This window comes from Balaenoptera borealis (assembly GCF_965194805.1).
Source record: "Balaenoptera borealis genome assembly, chromosome: 1".
In the NCBI taxonomy this organism is placed as follows: domain Eukaryota; kingdom Metazoa; phylum Chordata; class Mammalia; order Artiodactyla; family Balaenopteridae; genus Balaenoptera; species Balaenoptera borealis.
The window spans coordinates 23,611,622-23,625,606 of record NC_138860.1 but is presented as its reverse complement, the minus strand read 5'-3'; the positions used below and the strand labels follow the sequence as shown (position 1 = coordinate 23,625,606).

The 13,985-nt window shown below is 47.3% G+C and overlaps 1 protein-coding gene across 2 annotated transcripts in view; it reads right to left on the bottom strand.

Moving 5' to 3' along the window:
• EPHX1 (epoxide hydrolase 1) overlaps positions 1–13,985 on the bottom strand; it is a 40,457-nt gene that overhangs the window by 8,717 nt on the left and 17,755 nt on the right. Inside the window, exons 2-4 of one of the 2 annotated variants that reach the window (XM_082344590.1) lie at positions 10,590–10,777; positions 8,092–8,272; positions 439–666 (exon numbers count right to left, since the gene is read on the bottom strand). In XM_082344590.1, the coding sequence (XP_082200716.1) occupies positions 439–666; positions 8,092–8,272; positions 10,590–10,772 (592 nt within the window). In that variant the 5' untranslated portion in view covers positions 10,773–10,777. The remainder of the gene's footprint in view (positions 1–438; positions 667–8,091; positions 8,273–10,589; positions 10,778–13,985) is intronic. The other variant, XM_082344591.1, reaches the window with a different exon arrangement.

Here is a 13,985-nt window from a genome sequence, read left to right as displayed (position 1 = left end):
GGGGTGCCCAGTGCCCAGAAGGCAGTGCTCCTGGTGCTGGCCTTGGTGCAGGAGACACTGAGGGCGTGTGATGGGCTCAGGCCGGTCCTGCTGAGCGTCCGTGGGCCCACACTGTGTGTGGGGCTTAGTCGGCCTTGCTGGCCCAGAACAGTGCAGGGCCCAGATGTGGACCTGCCTTGAGTGGGCAGCTCCTGAGGACACGAGAGTCCAGGCCCTCAGCCAGCTCTGGACAGTCGTGACTCTGCCCGGTCCCCCGCCTGCCACGCCCCTCACATCTTGAGAAGATGCACTGGCCCTTTGGCAATAAAATCGCCCCCATTGCTTCTCTTCCCTCTGGTCTCAGACCCCTCCTTCCTCAGCCTCCTTAGGCTCTGAAGGAAGCTGTCCCAGCCGACTCCCCACCCCTGGGGCAGTGACACAGCCTGCAGCAGCCCGTACCCTTCTTGGAGGATGCCTCTGAGAAGCCATAGCCAGGAATGGATGGACAGACGACTTCGAAAGCAAGCTCATTGCTCAGGCCATGCTTCTCGGGGTCAGTCAGGAGCGGGATGATCTTATAAAACTCGTAGAAGGAGCCAGGCCAGCCATGCACCATCAGCAAGGGCTTTGGGGTCTGGCCGGAGGGCAGCTGGGGGGGCTTCACGTGGATGAAGTGGATGTCCAGCCCTAGGGAGACAGAGCACAGGTAGGGTCAGGGGGAGAGGGCCCTGAGGCTGTGGAGGCCACAGTCCCAGCTCTCAGGGTAGCCAATCAGGCTCTGCGCCGCCAGAGCAGGGCTGCCATCCTCGGCGCCCCCACGGTATTGACTACGGTCACCACCGCTAGTGCTGGCTGAGTGCTTACACGGAGCTCCAGATACCCGGGTAGCTCGCTCGGCCTCACGGCCGCCTGCAGCCACCCGCCTTTCACGTGAGAACGTGAGCTCTGTCTGTAAGGCCCGGGGCAAGGCTGCTCACGCACGGCTGGATTCCCAGAGGCCAGAATAGGTCCTGGCTCGTGGCAGCACTCAGTGAATACTTGTTTAATAATTTACAAATTGCGGGGGAAAAAAGCCCTGTATATCCAGCAGTAGAGAATGAAATAGATTATAGTTTAACAGTATACTGTAATACGACACAGTCATCTAAAATGACTTCCCTGGCGGTCAGGACTCCCCGGGCGGTCCAGTGCTTAGGACTCCGCGCTTCCACTGCAGGGGGCACAAGTTCAATCCCTGGCCGGGGAACTAAGATTCCACATGCCGGGCGGCGCAGCCAAAAAGTAAATAAATAAAATAAAATGACAGTGTCGACGTGTATTGAATATGGAAATCAGTTCCTTACACATTGTTAAGTGGTAAAAGCAAACTACCAAGCCATATCCATTGTATGACCCAATTTTTGTAAACAGTCATGTGTATGCATATGTTTACACGGTGTACATAGGAATTTTAAAGTCTGAAGAGATAAACTACAAGAATATAAGAAGTAGTCCTCTCTGAGCAATAGAATTTCAAGTAAATTATTGTCTTTTTTGTGTTATACGAACTTCTAAATTTTTCTACAATGGACATATGCATAACTTTTTTTTTTTAAGTGGAGAAAATTTTTCTAAGGTAGAGTGCTGGGCACTGGAACACCATCCTGGCCAAGGGCAGGTGAATGGATTCCAGGCCCCACTAGAGTCCCTTTGATAGCAGCCCCTTCCCAGGCAAGTGGCCTGGATTGTGCCTGGGTGTTCACGGCAAACACAGCCAGGGCTGCTGGCACACCTGTAACCCTCTACCATGAGGGCTGGCACCGATAGCAAGGTCTGTTGTTTATTCATTATACAAATCATACATGTTTCCTACAGAAAACAGGAAACAAAGGTAAATCAAAAGGGGGGAAAACTCACATTGTAATCCCATGATCTGAAGAGAACATTGTGTTGTCTGTCCAACTTTTTGCAACAAATTTTTTTGGGGAACAATTTTATATTTATAGAAAAATAGTGAAGCTAGTACAGGAAGTTCCCATATACCACTACTCAGTTTCCCCTACTACTAACATCTCACGTTAGGATGGTACATTTGTTACAATGCATGAACCAGTACTGATACATTGATAACTAAAGTCCATACTTTAAGTATTCAGATTTCCTTAGCTTTTTTTTTTTTTTAAGTTTTAATTTTTTTAATTTTATGGTGGTAAGAACATCTAACATGAGACCTACTGTCTTCACAAAGTTTTAAGTGTACAGTACAGTATCGTTATCTACAGGTGCAATGTCCTTCGGCGCATCCTTAGAACTTACTCATCTCGTGTAACTGAAACTTTGTACCAAGTAATTAGCAACTCTCCAGTTCCCCCACCTCCCAGACCCTGGCAACCACCATTCTACTCTCTTTGACAATTTTAGATACCTCATATGAGCGGAATCATGCAGTATTTGTCCTTCGGTGATTGGCTTATAACACTTAGTATAATGTTCTCAAAGTTCATCCATGTTGTCACATATTGCAGGATTTCCTTCTTTTTAAAGGCTGAATAATATTGGTACATACAAACAGTGGAATATTACTCAGATTTCCTTAGTTTTTTACCCAATGTCCTTTTTCTATTCCAGGATCCCATCCAGGACACCACATGACATTTCTCTGTCATGTCTCCTTAGGCTCCTCTTTGGCTGTGACAGTTCAGACTTTTTTTGAAAAGAGAGAACATAACTTTCTTTTAACAGAAATAGAACCCTACATACATTCTATTTTGGAACCTCATTTTTTTCACTTGACAGTATATCCTGGGTGTCCTTCTATGCTGCTAAATTTACTCCTAAAGTTTGTTTTAGTAGGTAATTTTATCTCCTTTGGAACACAGAGCATGATGTGAGATTATTTATTTTTGATTCGAATTCTATCACTCACGTTATCATTTGAGTTTAAAGTTAGAAAAAACACACATATACATCCATTCTTGTGTATGCATGGGCTATCCCTGGAAGCGTATGTTTTTGGTTTTTTTCTAATAAATTTGTGTATTTATTCATTTTTTATTTATTTATTTTTGGCTGCGTTGGGTCTTCGTTGCTGCACGCAGGCTTTCTCTAGTCATGGTGAGCGGGGCTACTCTTCACTGCGGTGCACGGGCTGTCATTGCGGTGGCTTCTCTTGTTGCAGAGCATGGGCTCTAGGCGTGTGGGATTCAGTAGTTGTGGCACGTGGGCTCTGTAGTTGCGGCTCACGGGCTTTAGAACGCAGGCTCAGTAGTTGTGGCGCCCGGGCCTAGTTGCTCCGCGGCATGTGGGATCTTCCCAGACCAGGGCTCGAACCCGTGTCCCCTGCATTGGCAGGCGGATGCTTAACCACTGCGCCACCAGGGAAGCCCCTGGAAGCGTATGTTTAACAGAAGCAGACACTGTCCCTGGGGAGGGACAAGAGGGAGACTTCCTTTTCGCTCTGTCTCCTTCTGTACTTTTTGAATTTTAAATACGTAAACTTTTAAAATTTAAAAAAAATGTTAAAATATGCCCTATGGGCCCCCCTTCCCTTTGGGGAGGAAACGTTCTCTCGGTTGCCCTACATGGTACCGGTAGGTTCTCTGTGCCCAGGCTGCTGGGTCAGAATCGAGAAGCCAAACTGGGCTCAGAGGGCAGCACTGGGCCTGGCCATGGGGTGAGGGGAGGCGGTGGTCACAGCCTAGGGCCCGAGCTGAAACCGTGGCCACAGGTGAAGGAAGAACAGACAGGCTGGGAGGCTGGAGAGCTGGGTTCTGGCCCTGAACCTCCACTTCCCTGTGACTCGGGCAACTCCCCCCTCCCGTCTGGAGGTGATGGGCTGCATTCCCCGGAGGCCTCTGAAGCCCCTGAATGTCTCAGACTCTCTGAGAACAGAGGCTGATCTGTGGCAGGAGGCCCAGGACATGGGCTGGAGTCAGAAGCTCATCACAGAACAAGGAAGTGGCAGGAACAGGGAGGCCGAATAAGGAGGCCAGTGGGGATGAGGACAGAACATCGGGGAGGGGTCAGAGGTTGAGCCTTGAGCAGCCTGGAGCACAGGGGTCAGTGCAGAGACAGAAAGGACCCCGAAAAGGTCCAAAAGTGAGGGAGGAGGATGGCAGCAGAGAGAGTGATGAGGGAGCCTTCTTGGGCCAAGAAGGCTTTTCCTTGGGCTGGGGAGCCAGGAAAAGAGACACGCTGAAGGCGTGCTGGGCCCAGGGCTGGGAGGTGGCCAGCTCAGCACTGTGGCGGGGGGGGCAGACGGCATGTGAAGCCGGGTCCAGCAGGAGGACCCACACTGCAGGGCCCAGGGCCAAGGCCAAGCTGCAGGCCTAGGGAAGTGACTGAACTGCACACGGGTTCAGTCACAGTGGGCTGCTTCCGTGATAAACTCCACGCAAGAAACTACCCCCTTTGGAGCACTTGTACCCTGAGAAGGTTTTGTGCTATAAACACTTGATATCCTGTGATGTCGTGAGGAACCCTGAGACAGTCCAGTGGGGTAAGGCTTTCTCAAGCTTGCAAGCCTCCAGGAAGGAAACAGCCCTTTAGTGCCTCTTGCCTCTGGGTTTTGGAACATGCTGTTCCCTCCTCTGGACAACCTTCCCCACACACCTGGCAAACTCCCATCCATCCTTTAAGTTTCAGCCTAGATGCCACCTCCTCCAGGAAGCCTTCCCTTATACTCCCAGGTGGCATGTGGGGCTCACAAAGTTCCCGGAGCCTCCTCCCTCATAGCACCCCTTACCACATGCTATAATCACCCCCAAGAGCCTGTGAGCTGGGAAGGCAGGGACCTTGTCTTCTCTGACTGTGTGTCACAAGCAGAATGCTTGGGTACAGGAGGTGCCCTGTCAATATCTGCCGGATGGACATTGAAGAGCTGGGGTAACCGAAGGAGCTGAGTCAAACCCAAGGGAGCCAGGCATCTGGCACCAGGGATCCAAAAGGCAACCTTTGTGAATTACATACAAGGACCTGTAGGTACTTTGGCTTAGATAAAATGGTTTAGATCCTCTTGTTAGGCTCACGACAGAAGGTATCAAAGTCCTCTAAAGTGCACAGCAACAACTGGTTTATATTTAGAATTATTCTCCTACTTATTGAAGTTACAGATTTAAAAATTATTCTTCAACTTACTGAAGTTACAAATTTCAAATTTAAAGCTCTTCATTAAGCATTTGAGTTCAACTTAAAAATATTATTCTATATAGTTCTTAATCTAGCAAATGTTGACAGTCATTCTCCAGGAACCTTTGATTAATGGGGCTGCATGTCTATACTTGCTTTATGACACTCCCTTAAACACTGTATAATTTCAATTTCCTTTATAAGAACTTTACTTGATTTGACTAACCAGTATATCTTCCACAAACTTTAAGTAACTCTTAGAATTTTAATAAATTAAATTTATAAATATGGTGAGGCTTAAATCTTCCAATATTGCATATAAACTCAGGAAGATTTTCATATAAAATCACAGGTCTAAATCCATGACTCAATTAACCCACTTTAAATTAGTACTGAAAAGTCGTATCTGTTACTTGCAAAGGCCAAAATTCTCTTAAACATTACAAATATCTAAAATTCCAAACATGCACAATTTCTTCAACATGAAAAATTATTGGTAGAGCAACCCACAGAATGGGAGAAAATATTTTCAAATCACATTATCTCATAGGGGATTAATATCCAGAATATATAGAGAACTCCTAAAACTCAACAACAACAACAACAAACAACTCGATTCAAAAATGAACAAAGGACTTGAGTAGACATTTCTCCAAAGAAGAAATACAAATGGACAACAAGCACATGAAAAAGTGCTCAACGTCATTAATCATTAGAGAAATGTAAATCAAAACCACAATGAGATACTACCACTTCACACCCATTAGGATGGCTATTACAAAAACAAAAACAGAAAACAACAAGTATTGGCAAGAATATGGAGAAACTGGGAATCTTGTACACTTCAAAAAATATTTACTCATTGTATTATTTTTCATCCCCAAATACATATAAATGAAAACCTACTCTTCAGATGCAGGGAGGCCCTTGCCTATAATGTAGTATTTATTACGTTTACATTACAAAACATTCTCATATGAAAATCAGTATGCAGCTCTTTCACACGCAGTTTTATATATACTCACACACAATATATGTAAGCAGTTAGGACTTTTCTACTTACATATTCCTCTGTGGAAAATTAGGAAACTGGGCAATTCCCACACTTTTCAGCCTTGGGAAGGTAAATACAACCTCTCTGAACATGTTTTAAGAAGATGAATTTAAAATGGTGCAACTGCTAGGAAAAACAGTATTATAGTTCCCCCCAAAATTAAGCATAGAGTTACCACTTGACTCAGCAATTTCACTTCTGGGTATATACCCAAAGAACAGGAAGCAGGAACATAAACAGATATTTGTATACTCATAATCATAGCAATATTTTTCACACTAGCTAAAAGGCAGAAGCAACCCAAGTGTCCACTGACGGATGAATGGATAAGCAAAATGTGCCATATCTATACCATGGGGTATTATTCAGCCTTAGAAAGGAAATTCTGACACATGTTACAACATGGATGAACCTTGAGGACATTATGCTAAGCGCAATAAGCCAGTCAAAAGGACAAATACTGTATGATTTCATTCATATGAGATACTTAGATTCAGAATCATATTTAAATTCATAGAGACAGAAAGCAGAATGGTGGTTTCCAGAGGCTAGGGAGAGGGAGGGAATGAGGAGTTATTGCTTAATGAGTACAGAGTTTCAGTTTATTTATTTATTTATTATTTATTTATTTACTTTTGGCTGCGTTGGGCCTTCATTGTTGTGCTCGGGCTTTCTCTAGTTGCAGCGAGCGAGGGCTACTCTTCGTTGCGGTGCACAGGCTTCTCACTGCAGAGGCTTCTTTTGTCGTGGAGCACGGGCTCTAGGCACGTGGGCTTCAGTAGTTGTGGCACGCAGGCTCAGTAGTTGTGGCTCGCGGGCTCTAGAGCGCAGTAGTTGTGGCACGCGGGCTTCAGTATTTGTGGCACACGGGCTTCAGTAGTTGTGGCACCCGGGCTTAGTTGCTCCGTGGCATGTGGGATCTTCCCGGACCAGGGCTCGAACCCGTGTCCCCTGCACTGGCAGGCAGATTCTTAACCACTGCGTCACCAGGGAAGTCCCCAGAGTTTCAGTTTTGCAAAATAAAAAAAGTTCTGAAGATAGATGGCTGTGCTGGCTGGGTAACAATATAAAAGTACTTAATCCACTGTGGCGTTACACGTAACAATGTACACTTAGTGGTTTAAATGGTCAACTTTATGTTATGTGTATCTTACTATAATTAAAAACAGATAAATTTGTAAAAATTAACAGCATGAGTTTGATTTTCTTAAGCATTTCTATATTTGATTCTAAATCTTTCTGGGGCTAAAAAAATGCTTTTCCACTTAGGAAACTATTATCTCATCCCAAATGATCTTAGGTTACTTTCCCAAGAACATTTTGAGAGATACCTTCCCTTCCAGATGAAGTTGGGTGACAACCTGTGATACTGTTGGGACAGGAGGTCTAGAGCTGCAGAGACAGGACAGTTTTTATTCAGACCTTGACTGACAGGCTGAGCACCCTTGAACAGTCACAGCATCATGTACTCCAAAGCTTCAAGGAGGGGCTGATTGACCAAGGCCACGTCCAGATCTAAATCTTATCTCCATCCTCTCAGAGACTGTTCCATCACTGAAGTGGATTGTGCATTTCTTTGGTTTTTAATTTATTTATATGTTTTCCTGTTTAGCTCTAGACCATTGGATATGTTGGGATTCTGCATTATTTTTGCATCCTCGTGGCGTTATACCTTCCAAATACATCTCAGTGACCAATAATTGAATTCTGGGTCTCCTGGCTTTATCTAAGTCATGTCCAGTATCTAAGGAAGGTTGTTTTTTTTTTTCTGCCGCACTGGGAGGCATGTGGGATCTTAGTTCCCTGACTACGGATCGAACCCATGCCCCTTCTGTGGAAGCACAGAGTCTTAACCACTAGACCACCAGGGAAGTCCCTAAGTCACGTCCAGTACCTAAGAAGGCCCTTCGTGTGATATACATCCCCCTCCAGGTGGTGTTCTGGAAACATACCTTCAATCTTAGTCTTGAAGTGAGGGTATCCGTTGAGAATCTCCACCTGCTTCCTCCAGTCAAATTCATTCCGCCAGTAGGAGATGATTTTCTTCAGATAGTTGGAGTTGAAACCGTAGTGGAAGCGGCTGTCCTCCAAAGGTGGGGTTAAACGGACCTTGTCAATCCTCTGGTGTAAATCCTGGAGCAAAATGCAGGACCCCAAGTAGAGAAGGTGAATGAGGCAGAGCACAAGAGAAAGTTTGTTTCCAGAAGACCTGCAGCCACAAGACCCAAATATTATATATCTTATAACATTATTATATTACATAAAATGTATATTATATATTTTATATTATTATATCCTATATATTATATGTAATATATATTATATATTAATCATATATATTAGTATAGTTAATATATATGATAATATATGATATCTAATATGTATTATATATTATAATTATATTAATATACATTATATATAATATGTATAGCAGAGGCAAAGCAAAGTTTCACCAGACAAGGTGAGGAGACTCCTGGTCTGCACACTCGCGCTCTGGGTTGTTAGGTTTATCCCAGAAGAAACCTCCGGGCTTCCCACAGCAGTGGCTGTTCCCCAAACATATGTTCTTCACTTTCGACTTCAGGTTTACTTCTCATCTTTCAGTTTTTAAATGTATGAACAATACGGATCTTTAATTTATCGAGGCTTATATACAGCAAGGGTTGGCAAACTTTTTTGTAAAGGGCCAGATCATAAATATCTTAGGCTTTTTGAGCTGCAGCTACTCCACTCTGCCCTTGTAGTGTGGAAACAGCCGTGGATGGTACATGGACAAATGGGCATGGCTGTGTTCCAGAAAAACTTTATTTATGGACACTGAAATTTGATGTCATGTGATTTCCACATGTCGCAAAGTATTATTCTTCTTTTGACTTTTTTCCAACCATTTAAAGATGTAAAAACTATTCTTAGCATGGGAGATGTACAAAAGCAGGTGGCAGACTACAGATAAAACAGATAATCAACAAGGACCTACTGTATAGCACAGGGAACTCTACTCAATATTCTGCAATAACCTATATGGGAAAAAAATCTGAAAAAAAAATGGATATATGTCTATGTATAACTGAATCACTTTGCTGTACACCTGAAACTAACACAACCTTGTAAATCAACTATACTCCGATATAAAATAAAAATTAAATTTTAAAAAAAAACAGGTGGCAGGATGGATTTGCTGACTCTGATATGCAGCATTGAACGATACAGTATATCCTAACTCAGTTAGGATAAAAATGACAGACCCGGAGAGAAGGTACAAGTCTCACGGGCAGGCGTGCATCAAGCTGAAAGAGCAGCCCCAGCTGGGGAAGTTCAAGTTGGTCCACGGAGCCTCTCAAGTGTTACCCTTCCCAGAGTGTCCTCCCAAGCACTGCAGTAACCTCCACACAGATTTTAGGAATGTCAGACACTGAGCCTAGGAACCCACTAAAGGAGGTATCAACAGGGCTCAGCCTCTGTCCTCAATAGCGACACCTCATCAAGTGCTACCAAGGGAGCCTCAGTCTGGTTTCTCTTGGGTACAGCTGTCTCCACTCTTTAATCCCGTCCTCCTCAGCGCTCCCATGACTTTTTATCGGCACTTCTTACCGCATTTATCTCTATTAATCATTAACGTTTCTCTGTCCACATTTCTCAACTGCTGACTAGGAGCTCTTTGAGGGAAGGCTCTCCCTCTTCTTCCAAGCACCCAGCACAGGGCCTGCACACAGTAGGTGCTCCCACACCCACAAAATGAAAAAAGGATGAGTAGGGACATCCCAGGTCCCACCCACCCTCCTGGCCCTGCTCAAGCCTCGCTCTCAGATCAGCCCACCCCACGATCATGTCCATCCATCCCGATTCCAGCCCCGTGCAGAGGACGGGCATAGGCTTTGGAGTTAGACAGATCTGGGTTTAAACCCTCTGCTTATTATCTCGGTCATCTTGGGTCAGTTGCTTTGCCTCTCTGAGCTTCAGTTTCTGCATGACCGCAGGGACTGCATGTGACTACAAGGGGGCTGGCACACAGTAGGTGCCTGGCCACGGCTGGCCCTGTGCCAGGTTCTCTGTGCAGCAGCATTTATGTCACCACGGCCTTGCTTTTCACTCACGATCTCCACCCAGGCCCTGAGCCGACAAGCTCACTCCCAGGGCTTCAGGTGGGGCACCAAGGAGGCAAAAACAGCTGCTTTCTGTGACCCTTGGGTCCGGCTGGCACCCACTCGCCGGCCTGGGTACTGCTGGGCCTTGGGAAGGGGAAGGCAGAAACAGGGGAGGGAAGGAGCAGAAGGGATGGGTGGGCAGATAGGGCGAGCCCAGTGGGAGAAGAGCAGGCGAAAAATACCCCCCCACCGAGAGGAACCACTTCCCAAGCCCCTCCGCATCCCAGCCCCAGCCTGAGTCCCAGCCCCAGAAGGGGCCTCCCCGCCCTCCCCTCTGCTCCCTCGCCTGGAAAGAGGTGCCTTACATTGATCTCCTCGTCTGACGTTTCCACCTTGAACGGGCGGATGCTCTCGTCCTCCCCAGCTGTGGGCCTCACCCCGGGCCCCCACCATCCATCTTCAAGTGGCAAAGTTTCCTCCTTGTCCTTGGAGACGAACCAGTAGATGACAAAGCCCAGCACTGAGGCGAGGAGTATTTCCAGCCACATGACTCCTGCAAGGGGGAAAGAATCCACCTTGACCTCTGGCCGGAAACACCAGATCCCCGACTTCTTTCCCACCCAACCCTCGACTTTAGGTACTTTTGACCTGAAAAAAATAATATAAGCATAGTATGGAAAAACTGGAAAACAACAGAAAAAGACACAAAAATCACCCATGATCCTACTGAGCTATGAAATTCATGAATCAAATTTGGAAAAGATGAAGCTGCGTTGGCTTCCGCACAGCCCTGGGTGGTGGGGCTGCGTTTCTGAGGCCTCATGGTTCTCTGAGGGGCCTCTGGCTCCAGACGCTTCGGAGAAGCTTCTCTCCGCTCTCGTGACACCCTCCGCAACGGGAGGCGCAGGGGCTTCTCTGAGTGGTGGGCTCAGGAGAGGAGATGGGGCCATGCTTGCCCCTTGCTGGCTCTCTCTGAGGGGGGCCTGTCCTCAGGGTACACATAAGGGGTACGAGGGGAGGTCTGAAGAGCTGGGAGGCTAAGTTCATTCGGGGTGGGGGAGTGTTCAGTGGCCCAAACATGGCCACATATCTCAGCTGGCTGTCAACAGCTTTATTGAGATATAATTCATATACCATGTAATTCACTTGTTTAAGGTGTACAACCCGGTGGTTTTTAGTATATTCACAGATATGTGCAACCATGACCACAATTTTAGAACATTTTCATCACCACAAAGAGGAACCCTGTACCCTTTAGCTATCACCCCGCTTTGTCCCTCACACCACCCCAGGCCCCAAGCAACCACTAACCTACCTTCTGTCTCTATAGACTTGCCTATTACATTTCATATCAGCTCAGCTCTTTTAACCCTCATTTGTCTGATTCCCCTGCTTTTTTCTCAGAAGGGCAAGAAAGAAGAACTTAGTTCCTGCAAACCAGTTCCAGGCTGGCCCAGCATTATCATCTAGCTCCTCATCTTGCACATTCCCAGGGAAGTAACCCCCCGGAGGTTCACATTCAGAGAAATGTGCGTGAATACGGGCACCGTCCTCGGGCCTGAGCCAGCAGAGGGTCTGCTGGACGCAGGCCAGTCAGGACCCAACCGGAGGAGAAAGCATGGATCTCAGGTGAGGCCTCAGCAGACCCGCTTCCCAGGCCCATCCAGACTCTCTCTTGGAAAGCTGGGGCAGGAGGAGGACGCTGCTAGCAAACCCACCCTAGGGTGCCCTCTATCTGCCACAGGGCTCTGCTGGGGGCTTGCTGAGGCTCTGAGGTTTGCTCCTGCCAAGAAAAGAAAACATGCACAGGCTTCTCCCACCTCCCACAGAGAGACGCTCTGTCCCTGCCAGGAAATCCTACCCCTTGAGAAGATGGAGAAAAGCCAGCTGCTAGTCTCTGTGGTATTGGAAGGCAGGACTAGGCTTAGGGATTGTGGGGCACTGGGGAGCATGTGGGAAAAGGCAGAAGGCAGAGAGCAGAGCTGCCCCCAGCAGCAGGAGCAGATGGACACAGTTCACCCGGTGGAAGGGTCACAACACAATAGTCTGGAGCTGGGAAGGCAAGGACCGTGTCTATCCTGGTCCCTGCCCTGACCCCAGTGCCCAGTATAATGCCTGCCCAGAAAGGCACTTTGCCAATATTTGTGAAATCAGCATACGCGGTAGAAGCAAATAAGATAAATTGTGCAGGATGTTGTCAAGCACAGAGAGGCCAAGAGCACGGCTGTCACTTCCTGCTGGGATATAAATGACCAACTTTCCCTTTTCTGCATAGAATTATCCCAGTGCTTTCACTTGTCCACATGAGCTCTGAGTTCTCACCCTTTGATCAGCTCCTTGGGAAGCAGCCAGGGAAGCAGAGCGGTGGAGTTCTGCACCCAGACACATGCTAGGGGCGCTACAGGCGCCACCCTTACTCCCCACTGCCTTTTTTTGTTTGTTTGTTTTTTAGTTATTTATTTTTGTTTGCATTGGATCTTCGTTGCTGCGCACGGGCTTTATCTAGTTGCGGCGAGCGGGGGCTACACTTTGTTGCAGTGAGCGGGCTTCTCATTGAGGGGGCTTCTCTTGCTGCGGAGCACGGGCTCTAGGCACACGGGCTTCAGTAGTTGTGGCATGTGGGCTCAGTAGCTGTGGCGCACAGGCTTAGTTGCTCCGCGGCATGTGGGATCTTCCCGGACCAGGGATCGAACCCGTGTTCCCTGCATTGGCAGGCGGATTCTTAACCACTGCACCACCAGGGAAGCCCCCCCACTGCCTTTTAACAATTGCTGGGTTCTACCAACTTAGCAGATCCGATGTGTGTGCAGCGTAGTTATGTCCCCGGACTTGGACAGCAAACAGAACCACGAGAGAGAATGTTGAAATGATCAGTGTTCAAGCACTGCATCTAAACTGAGGGAACCAGGACAAGGGGCACCATGATGGGCCACGGCCCAGGGCAAAATAACAGATTCAAGGAGAAAGTTTAAAGTCCTTTCTCTTGCATCCTAATTAAGATAATAAGAATATTAGTCCTTGGTTCAAGGAGGGCGCTTTAGAGCCACTGATCTCAGATTACAAAGCAAGCTTTACTGCAGTGTGTTAATCTGCCACCTATTAACCGCCCTTTATTTAATAGCGGGTCCTAAATGCACACGAAGTAGGGCGCTCTAGGTTAGCCAGGTGTAACAGGCATTGACTGTCTGCAGGTGGGTTTTCCAGGGATATGATAAACCATGGCCCATGCAAATCCACCCACTAAGGAGTCAAAGTTCATTGAACTTGACTTTCCTTTTCACTTAAGGTAAGAATCAGAGCAGGCAAGGGACTTGCCCCAAATCGCATCTCACTTATGAGGATTAGAATTTGTAGTCAAAGCATTCATTCCCTGTCTGTCATTGGGCATGTTGCTCCTGCCAACCCCGCCCCCAGCCCATCTTGTCTCCCTTCAGCATGTTTTCAGCCTCAAGCCTTCATACCTGTTCTTTGCGACCCTCAGAGCACAGGCGAGCCACGACTGCACGCGGGCCGCGGCCGTCTACCCGAGTGGGTCTCTCAGGCCTGCACATTTTTTTTCCGAAAAATTAAATAATAATAAACAAGACCTTCCCCTTCCTGGTGCACAGGAGCTGCAGGTCCATGAAGAAGGTCAGCGAGCTCCAAGAAGAGGCGGGGCCTCAGAGTCCGACCAATCAGAGCTCACGGGCCCCCTGCGTCCTTGGGTTTAACTCCGCCCCCACGCTCCCTGGTAGGGAGGGAGAGCCGAGGCGCCCACCCCC